We start from the raw sequence: 23,469 nt of genomic DNA on the forward strand, positions 1-23,469 counted from the left end.
TCACGGGGCACCTATGTGACTCCGTGACAGTGTACATAGACTGATTTAAGAATGGCAGAACCGATTCTAAGATAGACCTAGATCAATTTGCTCTCATACTTAAATTGATTTTGATTATTGGTTGATGTTAGGTCACTGTCCACCAGCATCCCAGGTGCCTTTATAGCCTCCAGCTAGCTATCACTTGCCCTGTGCTCCATTGCTCCAGTTAAGTGCTGAGCTGACCCTGCCCCCAGGGCCCTCACAAAGCCAAATCAGCCCAGTAGCTGAAGATGATGGGGGGGAGGGAAGGAAGAGTTTCTCGGCCATGCCATGCAACCCAGTTATGCTACCTGGGGCTGTGCCCACTTGCAGGGGCATGGGAATCCATGGGTGGGTGTGCAGGAGCCCACCCAAGGACTCTTGTGCTTCCCATGAGCACAGGTGCAGCCCCAGGGAGCACAACAAGATTGCACTGGATGAGATGGGCAAGCTGCCTGCAGCAGACAGATGCCTGTTGCAGACAATGATGGGGGAGGAGAGGAGGAGGGTGCTCTCCTGTGCCTGGCAGCCAATCAGAGGTGGCCTGGCCACTCTGCTGCACTTGGCTGCACTCAGCAGTCTCTGGCAGTCTGGGGAGCCCACTAGGAGGCATGCAGGAATGCCACCAACCTGTGGCCTTAGCCAGTGCAGCCAGCCTGCTTGCCCACCCCCACTCCACCCAAGGGCAAATGTATGTTCTGTTCACTCCTGAACTAACCTACACCATTTACAGAAACAGACATAAGTTTGATCAATTCTACCTTGAGCTTTTTGAACCTCTGTACTTAGCATAAGGTGCCACCCTGCTCTGCCTCCTGCCTTCTATCTTAGACAATAGAACTAGTGCTCATACATCTCAGCTCATATGCCAGCCAATTGTAGGATATAATTACAGTGAGTTCATATCTGAAGTCCTTACTGGGGCAAAAGTCCTATTGATGTCACTGAGAGATGTATCTAAAAGAGACAACTTGGTCACAAGTTGGATTGTTGTCACTTGAGTGCGACTTTGTGAAGCTTTAAATATATTTTGTATTGATAGGGGAATGCAGTTTATGGAGATTGTAAAACTTTCTGCTGGCAGTGAAATTGGCTGCTTTTCATTTCTGAATATCATAAAACTCTATTACATTTTGAATATTTTGCCTTTTTCATATTCCAAAAACAGTGTGCATGCCGTTGTTGTCAGAATTGTCCTCAAAGTAGAATTTGTTTTCAGTGTACAACTGAAATGTTGTAAAAAGGGCTTCTTTATCATTGAAGAATAAATGTATCATGCTTGCCCATAAGGTTTTCTTTCCTAATAATAATAATAATTCTTAAGAAGTGTGCTTGCACTGGGGTTTAGTGTATCAGCTACATTACAGTACAGCACTGGTATCTCAATGGAATTCTGGCTCATCATAAACAGAGGATGCTGGAGTAGAAGAGCAGTGAAATGGTTAGTAAAAACTGCTTTCAGCATGAGAGGAAAATTGTTAATGTTTATATGCTACATCTCTAGTTCTTTAGAACAGTGGTTTTCAACCTTTTTAGACTCGAGGCACCCCTCATTAGATTCAAAGCACCTCTCAGATAATTTATGCTCTTAGCCTACACTGATTTTTGACTATAGAAAAATAATAAGAGCAAAAAATGCATAAAGACCACAACATATCAGAATATTTTGGACACTATGGATTTGTACTGGACATCTCTGGGTTTATCTTGTGAATCATGCATAGGTGTTTGGATACCTAACACTGCTAATATTACATGGCAACTTGCAGCGCCCTTAAAAGGATTTCATGTCACCCAGGGTGCTACAGCACCCTAGTCGAGAATCACTGCTCCTGAATAATAGTATTGAATGCACAGGCCAATTAAATCACAGCTTTTCAAGAGTATGTCTATATTCTATATAGCCCAAAATATTTTTGTTCCCTTTATTTATGACTCTATCAACAATAAAATGGTATATTCCCTCACTGTAAACTACCTGCTAAGGTTAAATTTTTTTAACAGTTTCTCAAGAGAGGTTTCTGTGGCCCAATGTGCAGTTGTTACTGTGCCAGCATTTAGTATTTGCTTTAGGACATACTAAATTACAGCACAGTAACAGTTGTTACTGTGCCATCCTGGCAGCACACAGTTATTTTTAGCAGCTATGTTGCCATAGCAACACACTATAGCGAGGTAGCTTGTCACTATGGCTTCAGAGTGTCGGCATCATGGTTTGTGCCCACCACTTCTATGGCGCTGTAGCACATTGCTATAGTGCCTTAGCATCACGTGTAGAAGCACCCACAGAGGCTGCAGTCCCTCTCATATCCAAGGGGAACTGACTGATTTTCACCCACCCTTATAGCTCAGCATTAATAGCAATGCATCTTTATGCGGAGTGCTATATCACCTGACATCAGGAAGAGTCCATAAGGAAATACCGCATCTCTATGCAGTGTCTTAGAGTCTGGCCCTTTGTTCCAGCTTGTCATGTTACACTGTAACTTACAAATGCTCACAGAAAGTTATTAAGGGAATGTTGAGGATATGGATACTATTAACAAAGTACCATAAGACAAGAATCTAAAATGCTACACATCTTTCATTTCAAAAGATCTGCTCTTGTGCAGTGAGTAACTGATGACTGTAGCCAGTGGATGGTTTGTACAAAATAAGTGGTAGGAAATAGAGGCCAGATCCTATTTCACCATTTAGGCACCAAAATGTGACTTTATTCCATGCTGCTGAGGTCCCTAAAAACCCTTAATAAAAAATGTATTACAATAAAGAACTAAACCAATTATGGAAACAGTGAGACACATTCTGCATCTTGGTCTTAACCTTATGCAGCAACAGAAACACTATCAAAGGGAAGTGATTTTTTGGACTGCAGAGAGATCTCAACTATTGATGGTCTTTGTGCAGAATTACCTAAAGCTGGTTTGGACTGGATAAGTGTTCTAATTTGGATACCAAGATATAGCCCAAATGTATTCACAGTCTTCTCATTAGGAGAACTGGTTGCAATTTCTTCTTTATCATAATTTTTGGTGCATATGACATAGGTGGTTGTTTTCGTTTTTCAAAAAATAAGGTCTAAAATTAAAGGTACAACATGCCAAAGCTTTGTAAACAGAAAAATAATTGAAATCCACGTAATAATATTTGACCAAAATGTAATCAAATGTGTTAAAAACTTTTTCTCATAATGTAACCTTTTTTGGAGGGGGTGGCTTATACACAAGCACATGTAATTAATTGGAAAATATGTTAATTCTATTACTTTTTATTCTACTGCCATTTAGAAGTTTGTAAGTCTAAAAGTATCTAATTCTATCAAAAAATATAAAAAAATATAATTTAATCCACCTTCATTAAATGCTACCATTTATGAAATGTATGATCAATGCATATATTGATCTGCATACTCAACATTAACATTTTCAATGTTGTTTTCTTTTCCAGTTTTCTCCTTGTATTTGGTTGCTTGATTTTGTCAGTGTTTTCTACCATCCCTGAGCACACAAAACTTGCATCTCGTTGCCTCTTCATTCTGGTAAGTGAAACTTATGGATACCACACTATTTCACAGAAACTTTAAGTATGATTAACCATATCTCATCCTAAAGGGGGTAATAGGCTTATGTGTGCTTTGAAAGAATACTAAATATTTTCTCTAAAAAGGTGGAAGAAATAAGCCAGTCTGAGGGGAAACAATAGAGGATTCTTATTTCTTTTGAGATGTAATTCCTATAAGAAGGTACTAATACAGCACATGTTTTTGTTTTTGTGCTCTTGAGAATTGCTGTGCTTCATTGCTAATAGCTCTTCTGCAGCTTCACAGTGAAAGATCTGCTGTTGCCATTTGAAGTCAGTAGGCAGTAAGAGGCATTTCACAGTAGTATCTGAGATACAACTATTTTTCCTTATACTTAAAATAGGAAATGATTTTGGTATCTTAGATACCAATGCATTTTAACACTTGGTTGATGCTGACTTTTTAATGGCAGTTGCTGTAGTATGACATAGTAGTTACATGATTCCTCACAATTTAGGTGTTTTTGTTATATTTATTTCAACATTTTCTTTTTCTTGACGTTTTGGCATAGCAGGTTTAATCCTTAAGAGTACTTAATATGTTTGTTTCATATAAACACATCTTTATTCATATGTTTCTTGATGTGTTATTTAGTTCTGTAAATGGTGGCCTGGGGAGGTGCAAAGACAGACATTAAAAAGCCAACAATCACTATGTTTCCATGGTTATTTTCTATTTCAAGTATATAGACAAACTACAGCATGTTAGACAGGCGCCACTGTGGCGCAGCTGTTGACAAACACTGGCATTTTAATGGCAATCACTGTTATGTGCTCAAAATTTATTCTTATTAGAATAAATTAGAAAAACTACTGAAAAAGAGGGCAGGCACATCAATGTGATTTCTTAAGCAGTAACTATGGTTAACTTCATATAGCCTAAAAAAATGAGTTTGTATAGTTCAGAATTCAAATCAAATTATTTGCAAATTTAAGCAACACTTTACAATTGAAAGTTTGTTTTAATATCCTGTTAATATAATGGTTACAATGGTTATACTACTATTCTTAAAATATTATGGTATATGCAACAGTATAGGGCTTTTTAATAGTAAAAAAATTCAATTCAAATACAAGACATTTCAGTTCTGTGTATCGTGAACATTTTCAGTGTTTATTTTATGCGAATAAGTTTTTTGTGTTGACATAAAATATGTATTTACCATGAGTCATGTTTATACTGCTGGTCTGTACAGTCAATGCTTGTCTTTGAGATAAGTACTAACAGTTCAGTCTTAATTGTAACTGTAAAACAGCTTTGCAGAACCCTTCATTTAAAGTCAGAAATTATTTCATTTTTGATGAGATGTGTTCTTAAATCTTAAATTCATAGGGCAGATTTTCAGATGATTGAGATTAGCAAAATTACGCTGATTTTTCAAACACTGCATGCGATTGTCTAGCTTTGAGTGTTTGAGTGTTAGAGATGTAGGTGAATCACTAATCCTTCAAGTATCCGTAGTAATTGAAGTAGTTTCTGTCCAACATTTTTATACAAAGCTCTGATGTGTTCAGAGAACCTTTGACGGGAATACATCCCATGATGACGAATTTTACAGCTCCAGCTGCAATTCTTTAATGGAAAAACATAAACACACCACAATATAAAATTCCCAGACTGAACTGAAATGTAAACTGGTTCCTTCCTCTGTGCTGTTGTACTGCATGTTCTCTTCTCTTCATTTGCTGAATCATTGGGTAATGTTTGCAGCTCTTTGAATGCAGACATTTACAACCACATAATAATAAAAAACACAATTCTGCATTAATGTTGAAGCCATTGTTTGAGTTTGTAAACACTATGATTGTAATGTTTAGTACAATTTTCACAACCCTTCTACTCACAGTGATTCACTGCAATTCTTAGAGTTGTGCAACTTACACTATTAATCAGGGATAATTACATTAAAATATAAGAGATATTTAGAACTGTTTTACACTCAAGTTAGAGCACAACTTTTTTTTTTTTAAATGAAGCAAAGCAAAAGTACAGTGATCTATATGGAGGTCTGCTGGGAATCCATGAACAGACTGTTTCAAGGATTCCAGATGGTACCTTGAAGAGCCATCCTAACTGGCCAATAGAAACCAACATAGCATTCCTCACACTTACACCTGTGCTTTTGCCTGTGTTGGCACCTGTAGGTTTCTTACTTATTGTGCGTATCTGTAGTTTTAGAGCAAAGATAGAGAAAAAGGATGTGACTTCCACCCTGTGGACCTATCTCCACCATTCTAATATTATAAAAGCCTAGGTCTGTCTGCCTGTCTGTCTGTCCATAATGCTTTATTTGTGCTCTGATTGGCTGACAAACAGCCAATCACAGTGCAAAGAAGCATGCTGACAAAGGCACCCCCCACCATGAAGGTGGGGACAAAGGAGATGGAGTGGAGGTGGCAAGGCTAGTGCAGCTGGCCTCGCCCTCCTCACCCCACTCCCTGGAGGTGGTGGCAAAAGGGCGGACAGAAGGGCAAGCGGAGGCCTCGCCTCCCCCCCTCCTGCCCTGCTCCCTGCAGGTCACATGGGCAGCAGAGCAGGCCTGGGCGCAATGCAGGGTGGGGGGAGGGAACAGGTCCAGGTCCAACACAGGGTCAGTGGGGAGCAGGCCCAAGCAGGGGAAAAGCCGGCCTGCCACAGCAGGGGTGCGGAAGAGTGGGCCCAGTCCAATGCGGCCAAAGCAGCAGCTGGGGAAGGGAAGGAGTGGGCCTCTTCCCCTCCCTTGGACCCCGGCCCACTCTTCCCCCGCCCCTCTCCCTTGCATCATTCCCAAGCCCACTCCTCCCATCCCCGAGTGGGCCTGATGAGGAGGAGAGGAGCCGGGCACGCTGTGGCATCAGCGGTAATGGTGGGGCCAGGGGAGGAGTGAGACCAAGCTGGGGGAAAAGCCAGCCTGCTACAGCAGTGCGGGGGGAAGATAGCAGGCCCAGCCTGGCCTGGTCCAGCCTGACACAGCAGCTGCGGGGGACTGGAGGAGCGAACCTCCTCCCCATGTCAGGCCCGGGCCCACTCCTCCCTCACCCCCACTCCCCCACATTGGCCCCAAGCCTGCTCCTCCCACCCTCCTGCCGCCACCACTCAGTCGGGCCGGGCCCACTGCTCCTCCCTGCTCACCACTGCAATGGCCCGGCTTCTCCCCACCCTCAGACCCAGTCCTCCCCCACATCGGGCCTGGAGCTGCTCCTCCCTTCCCCCTGCCACTGTAGTGAGGAGGGGGGAGTGGCCCCAGAGCCCAAGCAGCAGGAGGGAATGGGGAGCCGGCCCAGATGGGGGCAGCCCAGGGCTCCTTCCCCACCTGTTCCTTCCCCCCCAATCCCACTATTCTTTACAGAAAATTGGCTAGTTTCACTATAAAAGCCAGAAAAGTTGAAGGTGCTGCTATGCAAAGTCAGCTGGTATGACTCAGTTTACAATTTAAGAAACAGGAACAGATCATATACCTTGATCGCAAAATTCTAAATAATGTTTGCATAAAAATAATCTGTGTGGACAACCCAGTACAATCACTGTTCATTCAAAATCAGATTAGCTGAGAGCTTCTGAATATCTGCCCAGACAAGGTAGGAATCCAGGTAATATTCACCTACACAAGAGCCTTGTCAGAGTTATGTTTGTACAGCATGTTTAACATGTGAAATGCTTCAGAAATGGGCTAAAGATTATAGCATCCACATTTTAATAATAATAAATTTTGATTGACTTTTCAATAGCAAGGTGGGTTTAACATTAGAGAAAATTAACGGTTAATACCATTTTAAAAACATATCCACTGGCATCAAGCTTCCAAAAATGTCAAGTTCATTGAAAATCTGAAACGGACACATACCTCAAGGTTACAATTAATTCTCAGGACACGGTGGGCATGTCCAGATGAGTGCACACCTGCAGAGGCACACATTTTCTGTGGACAAACAGCAGCAGTATATATTTGTGTCGCTGCGTTTTGTTCCAGATCATATCCCTGCACATGCACTCCAGCACATGGCAAATTGGCCCCAGGTTGGGTAGGGAAGGCTGGGGCCAGCACCTGTGCTGGCCCCAGCAGCCTTACCTGAGGTCCCGGGGGCCTTCTGGGGTAACAGCAGTGCCAAACCAGCTGCTCAGAGCCTGGCTGGCAGCCAGAGAATAGCTCTAGCTGGCCAGGCTGTGTTTCTGGTGGCACACACTGCTACAGTGTGTTCCACACTATTTTTTTAGCAGCAGGTTTTTTCTATACCAGGATTTCCTGGTGTCAAAATAAACCACCATGCTGCAAATTAACAGTGGTGAATGGGTGCACATGCTTCACGTGTGGTTGGTGGCACCTCAAACAGCTTTAAGGCACCACAAGCTGCACGTGTGCTCATTTGGATGCATCCAATAAGGCTAAACAGAAGGAAAGAAGCAGGTTCGCCGTATACCTACAGTCATAGTCATTCCTTAATCTCCTCTCCACACAGACCATGTGGCATTAGGATCTTAATACTGATATATCCCAGACAGACAGTAGAATAAAATCTACTCCAGCATCAAAAAAGCTACAAACTGTTTAAGAATCCAGCTAACGTAGCAAGAAAATAATCTCTGGTGTATTCGTGGTCTCCTACAAACACGACTACTGGCATAGTGTCAAATAATAAACAGTTGAGCAGTAAAACTCAGGCTGGGAAGACAAAATCAAATATTTTGGGGAAGATAGCCAAGAAAAAATACATCTGGCACTGAACCCTTTCTCTCATGACCTAACTTACAACTAGAGCCGCATGAATAACTGATTGTTTTTGTTTAGCATTAGCTCCAAGAAAATGAAGAAAAAATATTAATTTCATGTTAATCAAAAAAGTTGGCAAACTAAAAAGTGGGAAAACCCACATTTAATTTTTTATGAAATATATATTTGTCATTTATTTTATTTCTATAAAATATAATTACAAAATAAGTAGAATTTGGAAATATTTGGAAAAAATTGAGAGGAAACTTTTTTGAATTTAGTCAAAATCCCTAACTTTTCTAATTTTTCCTTTTCTATTAACTAACAGTTTGCCAAAATTAATATGAATTTGTTAAAGAAGTTAGTATTCCCACATCTACAGTCTTCCTTACAAAATTAGAATGTTTCATATGAAAAAAATATTTTTCTGCATCTTTTTTGTTGAGATATATTTCAGTTTGCTACCACCTTCTTCTGTATTGATACATTGACTGTGGTATTCATTCTCCATATGCCATTTATGCAGTGTTTGGCTTATAGGCTTCATCCAGCTCTTATATTCCAGTAGCAACTAGAATCCCAATTTAATTCATGACCCCTTAAAACTAGGTAATGATATAGTCTCTTATCTGATGAGCATACAACCTAACTTATTCATGTGAAGTTTTCAGTAATGCTTAAAATGTTAAGCATAAAGCTAAAAATATCTTAGACATTTACACACTTCCAAAGACATGCATCATTCCAAATGGCAAAAGCCAAGAGGGCAGCAAAACCAGGGATCTAGCATTTGGGCTCAGACAAAACTGAAATTAGTTTTTTCTTAAGATCCCTTAGTAAAGGTCCTGTACATGCTAACTGTTGAGGTAGATATGTCTTATGACTTTAGCACAGCTGAAATGGTAGCCAGAAACAGGTCATCTTTTAGCAATGATAATTTTAAAAATATTTTTAAATACAATGCTGGCCATTTGAGCAAAGTTTTATATAGCATATAACAAGCCTTATCCTGTATATTCCTTACACACTTAGAATTCATGTTAGTTTAGTTGGAGTTGTGGTACAAGGAATGCTAGCTCAGACCTGTCTAGTGTGTTCCTTGTCATACTTCAAATCAAAGACCCTTACAATATGATCCTCTGGATTTTCTGGATGCCTTTATATGTCCTGAAGTGAGAAATTAATATTAATCTGTTTCTTCTGTCTATCTTTTTCATTTTTTGAAAGTGCATGCATTCATATACCTTATACAGAATTAAATCCTAGTTTCCAAAATTAGACTCCTGTCTAGTAAGGTTTTATGTGTTTATGTAGCTTTGTACTTATCGATAGTTCTAGAATTGTCAAAGGGATTACATGTGCTTAGATAATTGGAGGAGCAGGACCCAAGAAAAGAATTATGTACCCTAGTCATGCATTTTCAGAAACAGCTCCACAAGAAGAAGGATAGATACCACATAGGGGCTGTATATAAAGCCATCTTCTGCTTAGTCTCTTTATACCAGTCCCAAAGTAAGGCCAAGTAAAATGCTTGTAATATTTTGCCTTATGTTACTATATGCCAGTGGAGATTGTTTAGTATGTACACAAAATGTGAAAGCACAAAGAGGATGAGTATCAATTAAGAAGCATAACAGCACTAGCTGCCAACTATTTAGAGTGAACAGAGTGGAAAAAAAGGGACTAGGTATACACAAGATACCTCTAAGGGTTTATTGCCAGCTGAGAAGCACTGGCTCATGAGTGTTTATGGATCAGTTCTCTAAATCAGGGCTGTCCAGCTTCTTAGCAGTCAGGTTTTGCATACTGCAGGGGTCACACCAGCAGGGGCCACAGGCCAATGCTGAGGGGAGCTACATCAGCAGGGGCCACAGCCCACCCCCCTCACCTTCCCAGCTGCAAGCTCCCCCTACCACTGTACCGTATGGGTGGGCCAGCAGCCCCACTCCCCCTCACCTCCTTGACTGTCAGTTCCTGCCATGCACTTGGGCTGCAGGTTCTGTTGAGCCACACTGCCCTGTGCCACAAGGGCAGGAGGTAAAAGACGGAGAAGGGAAGGGAAGTCTAGAGACCCTGGCAGCCAGAGCCATGAGAGGAACAACAGCCAGGGGGAGCCCAGGGGCCACAGATTAATCCACCTGCTCTAACTCACAAAGCACAAACATACAGAGGTCTATCAGAGGTGGCCATGTCTATTTAGAAAATAAGATGAGTGGCTTTGTAAGCTTTCATCTATCATGAGTATAAAGAAACCTTTATACTCATGGGAGATTTTAAAGGAAGGATATGAATAAAGTGTACTCGAGTTTCTACAAATTATAAATGTTAATTTTCTAACAAAAAACATATAGCAAACATTTCCATATAACATTTTCATTTGCAAGCCAAAGATAGCACTTGATGCCCAAAAGCTTGTTCAACAGCTCCTCCAGCTATACAGTTGGTCCAGGAAAAAATATCACAATAAATCCTTGCCACTCATACATTTCCTAGACCAGGGATAGGTGACATTTTTTGGCCGGAGTGCCGAAAAACACCACAATACCTACCTTGGAAGGTGCCAGAGTGCCAGCATGGCATAAAAACAATATGAGGGCAAGGGGTACATGGCAGGATACCCTGCTTGTGCCCCTTGCCCCCACCCAAAGCTCCTGCCCCACAGCCTGGGATCTGTAGCTGCCAGCAGCTATCCCAGCTCTGGGTAGCTGCTGGAGCCCAGGCTGCTCCCAGCAGGGCTTGCAGCATCCCAGCTGCCTGCTGGGAGCAGCCCAGGATCCCGGCTGGCAGCAGCTCCCCAGAGCTGGGGGCAGCTGCAGCCAGCAGGCTCCAAATACCTGCACCAAGCTCCAGCATCAGCTCTACACTGGCGACACATCAGACAACACAGCCCTGGTCTCAGCGGAGCTGAGGCAACACAGCCCTGGTCTCTCCCCACTCCTGGCACAGAGGTGATGAGCCCGGCGCAGCTGTTTGTAGCTAGCCCAGGCTCTGGGCAGCTGCAGTAAGCAGCGGGCAGAGTGCAAACAGCTCCGCTGGGCTGCACAGCTCCGGCATCAGCTCCGTGCTGGTGGCGACTGCACGCTTACCTTAGGGTGGGCTGCACTGCCCCGCTGTCCACCCTGAGATGCACGCAGCCAGCCCTGGCTCTGGGTGGTTGCTGCCAGCTGGGATCCCGGGCTGCTCCCAGCAGGCAGCTGGGACACTGCAAGCCCTGCTGGGAGCAGCCCGGGCTTTGTTGCTGGCAGCAGCTACCCAGAGCCAGGGCCGGCCGCAGCGTGCCAAGCAAAATGGTCTCATGTGCCACACTCGGCACGTATACCACGGGTTCCCAGACCTTGTCCTAGACTATCATAACTACAACAATACTCCAACCCTTGTAATAACTGAACTAAAAATAGTGATTTTAGGCAGGTAAAAATGATCATGACTAGCACTGAACACAGAATGTGCGCTCTTAGAAAATGCTGATATTTCAAAATTCACTCCAAATCCAAATGAACAGTTCAAAATGTCTTACACAAGCAACATTTGGGATCAGGGGAAAGGAACTAGAAATATTGAAAGGACCGCATCATAAGATGTTGTTTTGTTAAGGCAGAAAAAATTTGCGCATGTACAGACATTACATTTAGATGAACATAATTAGGGTTAAGCCAATCTGAATATCCATCTGTGTGTATGCCCAGGGGTTTTAAATAGGGCCTGAGTAGGTGAACTAATTTAGATCAGGCTGCTTGTACATGCCATAGGGGTTTACATCAGTTTAATTCTCCCTAAATTGAAGCAGTGCATTTTTGAAAATGCTTCAGATTAAACCGAAGTAAACCCCTGTAGCATGTACACAAGAGTCAGGCCTGATCCTTACCTGCCTCTCCAGCAGTGGAGGGGGGTGGGGGAGGATAAGCTGCCAGCAGGCTGAGTGGCCCCTGAGCTGCAGGGCGGGTGGGGGGCAGTGCTTCCCTCCACAGCGGCAGCAGCACCCCCGAGGTGGCAGGTGGCACCTGCCCACAGGCACCCAGTCTGAGCAGTCCCAGAGGGAACCGCAGCCACAGAGGCTGCCTGCACAGCCCCTGAGCTGCACGGGGCCTGGTGCTTCCCTCCATGGCTGTAAGGTAGCAAAGTCATTTAACACGCAATACACCGCCAACAGCGTAAACAGCAATGCCATTAACACACATTACGCTGCTGACAGTGTAAACAGCAATGCCATTTAAGCAGTGCAAAAGTGTATTTAAACCGCTTTAAAGGCCAATTTTGTGGCATGTACAAACCCACGAATGGGTTAACTCAATCCAGTGAACATCTACATATGTTTGGAGCACAGTTCCAGGGTTAAGAAAGCCCAGCTGCTCATCCTAGCCCCAAAGCTGCACTCTTCCTAAGATTAACCCTGAGAGGGCTACTGTTATCCTCTGATTTCTCCATCCCTGGACAGACAACCCTCCTTCCCTGTACTAACCCATCCCAAAAACCTGGCAGCACCCCGGTGGCAAATCTTCCCCAAATCCGGCAAAACCCCACTGCCCCCCTTGATCCCACCTGCCCATTCCCATGTTACTTACACTGGGATCCCTACATGGCTCCTGGCACTGGCAAATGCCTGTACATGCCACTTCCAGTCTACAATCATGTAATTTAAAATAAAGCATGTGATTGTAGACTGGGTGTGGCAAATGTTTGTGTGCACCCTTTGTTCTAATGGGGTCAAATGTTTTATTTTGACAACAGAACAGAATAGTGATGACGATAAAATCAAAATGTAACATTCAGAGAAAATTGAAACAAAAATATTGTGGTATACCACAAATATAAAAATTCTTTGATATCACAGGAATTCAGGAACACTTTCTGCAAAAAGTAGGAGAGAATTCTAGGGCAACTAGCAGAGGATTTCCAGGGCAGACAAAGCTATCTTCAGTTTTTCTTCTGCAACAAATCTCTGGATTGTGTAAGTTCAGGATTACTGGGGTTGTCACAATTCATTGGCTGTGGAACCAAATACCATCCATGAAATTATTTCCCTTGTTCCCACTAGATGAACAGTATGGCAAGGGAAAAGGCAGATATTGTAAAATGACAAAACATTCCTGGAAATAAAGAAACCACACGGAGTAGTATATGCATTTGGATAGTACATCTTAGTGGTCTGCTAGACTTTCTACAATTTTATCACTAAAATGATTATACAACATAGAGAGCTATTTTTTTTAACTGGGAACACTATATTCTAGTCTGCCTCTGTTATCTAATCATTATACAAATGATGTCATCTCCCTTATCTTTGATTTGGTATTATTATTCAGATACAAAGAAAACAGTAGACAATCAGTAATGTCGGGGACCTAGCTGCTATTATTGGTCACTGCTTTGTTTCCCATCCCTTCAGGTGTAGATACGGGAACACATTTCAAAAGGGCAGCAGCTGGTACAGTTTAATTGTTATGTGTGAATGAGCTGAGAAATACAGCAAAACCCACTCGAGTTTTAACTCTTCTTCATCCAGGGTTAAAATTTCCCTTTTGAAAGGACTTTGAGCCTTTGTTGGCGTGTCCATATCCTAAGGGTGAAGGGACTGTCACACATTATTCAATAGGACTCCTGCCAGCAGGAGGGGATTTGTTGAAAGCCTTGTCTGTCTTTGTCCAGAAGAAGGACAGGTCACAATATTAGGATTATAAAATAGTAATAATAAAGGGGGAGGAGGATTAAGTGGAAAAATCAGGATTCAGACTGGTTTGTAAATAATTCCTTGAACTGAAGGCACCTGTCCCCATAAAAAAAAACAACCATAACCTTTCTACAGAACCAAACACTTTCCATTTCTCCTCCTTTGATTATAAAGTTACTAAAGAAAAAAAAAGACAACATTGTTCTCAAGAACAGCTGTTCTTTAGCTACCTGCCTTTCTTGGTCTTTCATTTGTTTAGACCCAGTCTAAATGGTAACAATTTACCACATGGAAGCTAGTTGGAATTGAGTCATAACTATAACATTAAAGGGAGCTGCTATTTTCCACAGCTGATGGATTGCTGGTATACTGAATGCCAAAGCCAGAGTAGGAACTAATCTTGTGAATATGAAAAATTTAGAATGCCTCATTAAAGGGCAAATAGTTTGGATTTCAACAACAAACAGTATATGAAAGGCTAATCCAATACATGGATCTGACACGATATTGATATGTCAAATAAAAGTTAAATAAAGTCCTTAAAGGGAGAGATGGGCCACATGAGTGTAAAAAAAAAAAGGTAAATAAGTGAAGGGAAAGTTTACAGGAAGTAAACTAATGAAGAAAACAAACCTGCCTAACAGGGCACTGATACAAGTGCAATTTGTAGTGTGATTGCTAGCCTGAAAGTGTTCTACAGCTGTGACACATGTGCGCGGCTGCAGAGCACTTTAAAAGTGGCCGATCATGCAACAACTTAACCCTGATCTAGTAAGGGATTTCATGAAGGTGCTCCAAAGCATGCTGTCTGCAGAAAAGGAGTGAGGAGAAGTGGTGGGGGAAGACAGCTGTAGGCTGGGGCTTGCTCAGCCTAAGCTAGAAGTGGGGCAATGGATCAGAGCCCCAGCCTTACAGCCCATCTCCAGCCCCTTTCCCCTCCAACTCAGGCTGGGCAAACCCCAGTCCACAGCTCTCTCTCCCACCCCTAGCCCCATACCATCACTTCCTGCAGACATCACCAGAGCTGTGGGGGTGGGGGAAGGCACGGCTAGGGGAGAGAAGCTGCAGGCAGGCAGCTTCTCTACTGGATCAGCTCCAAAGTGGAGCCTATACCTCCTCCCCACCCAACCCAAGAGCAAACATTTGTTGGGTTGCAGGGGGAGGGTCACTTGAATTATTAGCGCTTTCTGTGAAGCACCATAAATCAGGGCAGGGAGCTGCAAGTCTGTCAGTGCCCACATGGTATGCTGCCAGCGATTCAATGATGTGAAAGCTGTTGTGAGGATGGACAATGCCCAGTGACTGGAAAGTGCACAGAAACTGAAAGATGACTAGCCACTTTGCACAGGTGTACAGACAAACAGTGAAAATACAACAGTGGCTACAGGTAGGATGTGAGGTCTCAAGTGAAGGGGAAGCTGTTTTTATAAAATCAATGTGAAAAAGCTTTAAACCCAAACAAAAAAAAGCCAACTAGAAGTATGCATAAATAGCCTGTGTTTGTCTTGTTTATGTACAAGTGCATAAGAGTCTATAATATAGCAACCCAAATACTACAGATCTTTTGATTTCTCTGTATGTGAAGTGCTTGACCTAGTTAAAAAGTATATGCTAAAGAGCACATCAGAGCAATAACAGACATAAATGTGCTAATGCACGATATAAAAATCTGATCATAGGAAATAAATATCTCCCAAATATATATGCATGAGTGTGCATCTCTGTGGGCATGTCTACATGAGATGCTTACTGCAGAGTAGACTAATTAGCTCTGCAGTAAACATTGCACATCTACATGTGTGCCCCTATTAAGCTGGAGTAAACTAATTAACTGCACAGCAAGATAGTATTTGTAAGTACAAGTACTATCCTGCTGTGGAGTTTTTTTACTCTGCAGTAGTGAATGTGTAGATGCTGCCCCAGCTGGCTGCAGAGCAGGAGCTGCCTACTGGCTATCCCTGCACTGGAACACCCTTGTGCCCCAGCCATCCCTTCTGCAGCACGTTGTGCTGTGGGGAACAGCCCCTGGCTGGCAGGCTGACCCTCGGATCCCCCTGTCAGCTGGAGCTGCTCCAACCTGGCTCAACATGCTGCAGCAATAAGCTCCAGAGTTTATTGCTTTGCATGAAATACATATGTAGATGCACCTTATGTGTGTGTCTGTGTGCGGAATTTTTTTATGACACACAACATATTCCATAAGTCTGGAAAAGGACATAGCATAAGAGTAGCATAACATCACAGCAGCTGGCCTCATTCAGAGAGTAGAAGCTCCACTTAATTCAAATCATTCCTTATTAGAGAAAAGTGGAGATGGAATGAGATGTTTAATTAAGCCAAAGGAGTGGAACAAAAATATCATGAAGGGGCACTTCCATTTGCATGCAGGTAATGAAAAATGTTAGCTCAGATGACAGGAACTATTTTTTTCAATAAATTAGATGTATTGCCAGGATTTTGGCAGATTAGATAAAGAAATTGCCAAAGCATGCTCTTTAAATTTACCAGTTGGCAGATACTGCTTTTTTAAAATTGCCTTTCTGAGTGTTTGGCATGAGATGGTATTTCAGTATATATACATTATCTTAGAAACTAGAAGGTCTTACAAAAGTCAAGATGTACATAGTTACTATGAGAGTTGAAGACAACACTACTAATAAAAATCAGGAATGACTGCAGAGTACCAGAAATATAAAGAAGAAACAAATTCACCAGGGAAAATGTCATTTTCAATAGAAATAAAATCATCTTATTAAGAGAGAAATCACCTTATTGGGAGAGCAATTACCCACAAAGCAAATTATATCTGATGATTTTAAGATACAAGCAATTCCAAACATGCAGGTACCTGAAGATAAAAGACAGATTGTAGAATAAGTTGAATTGTGTCAACTTTTTTATTCCTATTTGTGCACCTCATATATTTAGCCTAAGGAAACTCCTTCAGAAATAAACAAAATGGGTCTGGATGCAGAAGCATGAAAGACATTTAAAAGATTTGAAGTATGTACTGACCTTGACACCAGTCCTACATTTCTTTTTGGATACAGCAAAACATTCTCCACAAATGTTTCAAAGAGAGGATTTGGGAGCTGTATTGCTACATCGAATGCGGCTGAATTTCTGCCTGTAATATGTAGCATCAGACTTTTGACTGCATTAGAAAAAAAATGTGAACAAATCATAAAAGAAACTTTTACCCTGGCATGTGGCTGTATAGTTTAACAATTTTCAGTATCATCAGTTTCAAGATTGAAAAAAGACATAAGCTACTGATTTTCAAATACACAAGAGAAATAATTTGGCGATGCACCACCAAGGATACAAAGAATTACTTTGAAAATAAGAAAAAAAATGATGTTATCTTGGGCTTATGGACTTCATCTTGTCATTTCACACATGACAAAGTTACTATGAGAGTTGAAGACTCTCATAGTATGCTCTCTGTCAAGAGCATATATCATGGTTGACAAATGAGTGATCTGGAAAAAGTAGTAAACGATATGGAAATTAACACAACTAACGATGAAACACTATACAGAAATATGAACTATATAGAAAAATCAGCTCTTTCCCACCTGCATACTCCCTGCATCATTTTCAGTGATTTCAGGAGTATTTGTAAAAGTCCAATACCTATCAAAATATTGTGAAAGACCTAAAAGAGTTTAAATTTGCTGATATTTATATAATTCATATTTGTAAATTTGTATCTGTCTCTGTAGCAGTGCAGCCCAAGACCTAATATTGAGATATTTGTGGAAATGTATACTTTTGTATAAAGTTATATAAATTATATCAAGCAAGTTTGATGGCAATCAACTCCTACCAAAAATCATAAATACCAATTAGTTAATTCTTCTCCAGCTCCCTCACATTCCTGCAAACTGTCTAGCCCCATTCCTACTCCTCCCTTTCCATACTTCACTACTTCCACTGTTGCTCCTGACATTTTTCTATTCATCTGGTAGCCCTGAGAGAGCTCCAGAGGTTCTTTACTGCCCGCCTAGGTTTGAGAATTTGGAGGGCAGCGAGAGCCAGAATTGAATTGGGAGCTTCCAGCTGGCTGAGAGCACACACTCTTCAGATGGATCTGCAGTCAAAGGGCTAAGCATACATCAAAAACAGTAAATTCTTGGACTCAGCTAAAACTTAGAAATGTCATCATGAATCATTTAGCCCTGGGTACCACTAAGCAAACAGATTAGCAAACTGTGGAGTGTATGTAGTGAATAATTTACTAAAGCAGTTGGTCTAGGCCTTTGGTGACATTCATCCCTGTAGTATGTATGTAGCTCCTATGAAGATATACCTGCTTTATTCTCCACAGATGAGGATGGTTACAGGAGCCAGGGATGGCTAGGTTAATTGAGGTATCTGATGCTCATTTTCAGGAAATCAGATACGGATTTTATACTTTCTTCATGATTTCTTTAACTCAAGTGCAGTGCAAGGAACCATGATTTGGCTCTGAAAGACTAAATACTTAATATAAATACAATGTAGAATAATTATTATACTATTGGCAACAAAATGAAGCAAGTATGTCTCTTTAATTTCATTAGGGAATGTCAGGATTATTGGCATTTATTTTCAAAGGTCCATTTCTTGTGTGAAACATGATTTGGGGTACATGACTATCAGCTCTTTTGCTATTTGAATTAGTTATAACAGAAAGATTATAGAGATGGGATATTAAAAGTCCAATATAGAACTTATTCACAAAGATATATGCAACTCCAACTGAGTTATATACCTCAGATTTAAGTGGTATATTTATAAAACTGCATCTGTGTGTTAGGTGAAATGATGTATGATGTCTCTCTCAGTAATCCATCTAATTACATAGAATCAAGATGCAAAATCTTAATCATAATTTTAACAAATAAACTGTTGTGAAAGAATCATGTCTGTTATGTAACTGAAAAATGCCAAAAATGTACATAAATCTAGTGTTATGTTTATCCAGTATTCCACTGGAAGCTCATTGAAAGTCTCTGCTCATGATTTATATTTCATTAATAAGGTCTATTCTAGATTATATTTTTCAGATTTATGACCGTACTTCTACAATTAAAAACCTAGTTGGACAGAATTCAAGCAGTAGCTCTAAAAGTACATTTGTCTCTGTGTGTGTGTGTGTGTGTGTGTGTGTTTGTGTGTGTGTGCGCGCGCGTGTGTGTGTGTGCATTAGGTAGTTTGCTTCTGAAATCTTCCTTTTGCCATCAAGGTATAACGTTACTTTGAACAGTAAACTCAAGTGATATATTTAGTTGTGACCATTGATTTTAATCTGGAAATTGGCTGCTCTAGTACAATTACTAATATCATGCACCTAATGAATATTTGAAATAGATAAACTTATAATAACATTTGTTTAAATAATTTATATCTAATATGGAGTGGAATGTTCTATAAATAGTATTCAATTTTAAATCATTATGGAGAAATTTATCAAGTAAGTAACACTGGTAAGGACTGGAATGGAAAATTAGCCAATTTTCTGTCTGGTTAGAAGCAGTTCAAGACATATATTGGACATGTATAGACATACTCCAGTGAGCAATAAAAAGTTATTATTTCATTCTAAAATCTCTTTGCACTTCTTCCAGTGGAGAATGTATCTTAGAGAATGAAATGTTGTTTACCAAGATTAGCTTTATGTCTCTAGCCTAAGAATATACAGTCTGAACAATCTGATTTTAACAGAAGTTGTTAGTGTCCCAAATTACAATATTATTTCAATACTCTATTAAAAATACTGTAAGAACTGTTTAAAACTAATCCCTTGACCATGTTTTTGCAAACATCAGTGATCCTCAAGTGTTGGTGGTGCCATCGTGTGGCAGATGCAGTGTTGCTTGAAGGTTGATTCCTTCTGATTTGGGCTGTAGCTTCTTGTTCTTTGTTTTGATCCTCTTTACTTGTTTTGACGCTTCTGCTTTCATAGTCTTACTAAACATAGTAGAAAAGCCTTAGGAGCTTGTCAGGACCCAAATATCAGCCACTGTTTTCTATTTGCTGGCTCAGTACCTTCATGGGTGGGTCTTGGCAGAATCTTTAGCTTATTAATATACAATCAACTAATACAAATACAGTATTTAATTTTAAATATCAAATTCATGATCATATTTCTTTGTGGTACAGCTTCTTAAAGCATTTTAAATGTTAGGGCCTTAATTTTGCCTTTTACTGAGTTCATTTTCTGAGAAATCCCTTTTGTTCTATCAGGGTTAATAAGCACAGATTCAAATGAACCAAGCACTCCTATTTCCTGTATTACAGTCTTTCAACTTTTTAAACTTAAATGAGACTCCTCTAGAGTCTTTAAACTTAAGCAGTTGTCAAAGAAGACATTGACTAGCCTTGGAAATGTGGGCCTAGATTCTGTGCCACCTATAAGTTGACTGTCGCCCAAGTGTGATTCTGTTCTTCCCCACTCAAGTCTCTGATGAACAGTTAATGCAAATATGGAGTGAGCTGTCCTCCTTGCTCCTATTTTATGACTTAATCTTAAGGCTCAGATGATGGCATGTTACAAAAGTAGGTGCAATTAATGGTTTTGCAGGGAGCTGAATAAGATGAAATCCTTATGTCTCAATCCACTTAGATGCCTAATCATTGAAATAGAATATGTCCCATGTTCTTATTCTTTGCTAAGAAGGGTTACTTAAGCATTATCTAACAACTACAAATGTTATAATCAATCTGTTTTTGCATGAATAACCAATTATACTTGGGTTATTTGATTTCATATCAGTAAATAAAAAGCACCTTATTTACAAAGCAGTAGTATCAGATGTTGTATGAAATTTAGTTAAGGGGTGGGAAGAATGGAAATGAAATGATTGGTCAGACTATTCTGGTTTGAAATCATAATATATGTAACACATAAGCAATACCAATATTTAAGCAAGGCTTTAAATGCAACACTCATCTTCTAAGCAAGCCCTGGCAGTCAACAAGATATTCTTACATAAGCCTCTTGATAAATACAGTGATTTCAGTTGGGCAGGCATCCTTCACTGCTCCAGGGTTCAAGTAGGTGTTATCTTTTCTTTGCTGTCTGTCGCTCTCCTGCTCCCTCCCCACCACAGTTTTTTTCATTCGGTTTGTATATACAGGGGGGGTTAGGTCTCTTATGTTCTGTATGTCATAAATTTCCACAAATCATTTTTCACAGTGATCATTCTTGTTAGACTTAGACTGCCATCTGTATCCTGCTGTCTTGGACTGTTACCACTTCCTCTTTTGCCTTTTTTTTGCTGATGTTGGTTATACAGAGGTCACTCTAAACTGTGACCTGCTTACTCTGCTTTTAGTTAGTTATGCCAGGCACAAAAATGGCATTACCTATGTTAAGCATTTGGCTAAGCGGCTTTCAAGCCTACACAGGAAGTGACTACACTGAATGTTTCCATTTAAATGTAAAATATTTGCAAGTGAAAATTATAAAAGAAACATATAACTATATCCATTTCAGAAGAAGTCAGAAGTAACTAAACATTTACCAACAGTAACAGGAAGCTCCTGTTACTTTGAGAGAAACTGCAGCAGGTATGTTCACAGGCAGATAAAAACAGCTGAATATGGGTTAGCTACAAGAGAGTAGGCAGCCAGGGATCTATAGGGTTGCAAATGCCTAATATGTAGCTAGCTGCAAAGCAGTACAACATCAGGGCAGAGCCCCAAGTAGGCAGGTGGTGGGGAACAACTGCAGTTTAGCCAGAGAAACATCAGTAGGCTGTTCATGAAGCTGAGAAAACATACCTGTCGCCCATCAGAAGACCTGACCAAAAAAAGAGGTGCTCAGGGGATATAAACCTGGGTTCCTGAAACAGGGGGAACAATGCGTCCTTGAACTCTGAACAAAGGGGAGCTCCTGCCAGCTCATGCTGGAAAGAAGAAGATGCTGCAGGCCAGGAACCCAAGGGACCAAGACAGCATGCTAGTGAGTGGGGAGGTGGTTCAGATAAGCTGGGGGACTGGTTTGTGGCTATATGGGGAGGTCATGGAGGTGACTGGAGGGACACTCTGTGAAAGCAGCCCAGCTTGGGGTTAGGGACCCTAAGAGCTGGTGTGGAGCAACAGCAACCTTGCTAAAACCAGGAGCCCAGAAGCCTGGTTGAGTATGGCCAGGTCTGGGAGGGCTAAGGCTGCAGGTAAGGAGCCTAAAGCCAGGAAGAGGCTGAAGCCAGATCAGCCTTTGGCTGAGATGCTAAAGCCTGGGAAAGGGGCTGAAACCCAAGAGAGGAGGAAGCTAAACTAGAGCCAGGGGCCCAGGAAAGCATGAGAGCCTTGCCAGGGGTAAGGCTTGGCAGGCTGAGTAAATTGGGTGACAGATTGGGCCAGAGAGCCCAGTGAATGAATCCAAACTAACCTGTATGAGGTACGGTAAGCTGTTCTGTGGCTTAGGGGTCTGCAGGCAGAGCTAGGAAGTGGAAGTGTCTACGTTCAAGGATGGGTGTGGGGGTCCCCTCTCTTTAGCAAGACACAGCAGCCCTTGTGGAGTTGAGAATTTTGGGGATTGGACTAAATGATCTCCTGAGCTCCCTTCCAACCTAATTTTCTGTAATTCCATGAGTGTGGCTATGGGTGTGACAGGAGGCCACAATTACTGTCCATAAGGTGACTTGTGCCCTGAGGCATGGATAGCGCCAAGAGGGCCGCAATATAGGACTAGAGGGGCAAGATAGGTGCCAGCCAGACACAAGAGGTACTAACCAATTGAGTTGAACTAGGGCTCACTCTGGGACCATGGGGCAGCCTCCCTAAGTACTAAAGATCCATGCAGGTGTAGCAGGTGAGGTAGAAAAAGCAGGGTCCCCTGAGGAGCCAGAGTGGGGCAAGAGTACCTTGGCCACCAGGAGGCACCATGACTGCTCTCAGGGCTGGTCCTGCTATACCAACAATTATGCTTTCCTAAAGTTTTCAACAAGAGAAGTTTGATAGAAGGAGTGACCTGATTAGTGGAAGAGCTAAGACTTCAGAATTCCTATAAAACATCAGTTCTAATAAAACTATTCTTAGAATTCTTTGTGTAGGTTTAAAACCGAGATTTTTTTTCTCTTTGAAAGAAGAGAGAGTGGCAAGTGGCTTTCCTGAGAAACATTTGTGGATCAGTCATACCGATTGCTGTACGATCCTTCCCTGCTGGCCTTGACAGTGCAACCCTGCTCCATATATGTCCGTTTGATAAACCAGATTTTATGCATCACTTCTCTTTGCAGTTCTAGGGAGGAGGGTGCTTTTTGTATCCCATAAGGGAGCTGCCTGCATCTTAGGAAGATGCTCCTGGTGGTAGTTTGCCTTGTAAGCAAAGAGTTCCCAGAATTACAATCTGCAGTAGCTTCACTCATAATGCCAAATTAAAACCCATCATGCATTCCATGCAAAGCAAAAATCACAATGACTAATAGTTAAATATGCCCTTATATGGTAATATAATAAGCTAATAGACTACCAACATACAATAGAAAATATCAAGCTGAATTCTAGAAGCTCTTAATTGGG

The 23,469-nt window shown here is 41.4% G+C and overlaps 1 protein-coding gene across 1 annotated transcript in view; it reads left to right on the top strand.

Moving 5' to 3' along the window:
* KCNQ5 (potassium voltage-gated channel subfamily Q member 5) overlaps positions 1-23,469 on the top strand; it is a 186,392-nt gene that overhangs the window by 2,799 nt on the left and 160,124 nt on the right. Inside the window, exon 2 of the mRNA XM_019538157.1 lies at positions 3,469-3,559. Within this exon, the coding sequence (XP_019393702.1) occupies positions 3,469-3,559 (91 nt within the window). The remainder of the gene's footprint in view (positions 1-3,468; positions 3,560-23,469) is intronic.

This window comes from Crocodylus porosus, unplaced genomic scaffold, assembly GCF_001723895.1.
Source record: "Crocodylus porosus isolate Cpor-Errol unplaced genomic scaffold, CroPor_comp1, whole genome shotgun sequence".
NCBI lineage: Eukaryota > Metazoa > Chordata > Crocodylia > Crocodylidae > Crocodylus > Crocodylus porosus.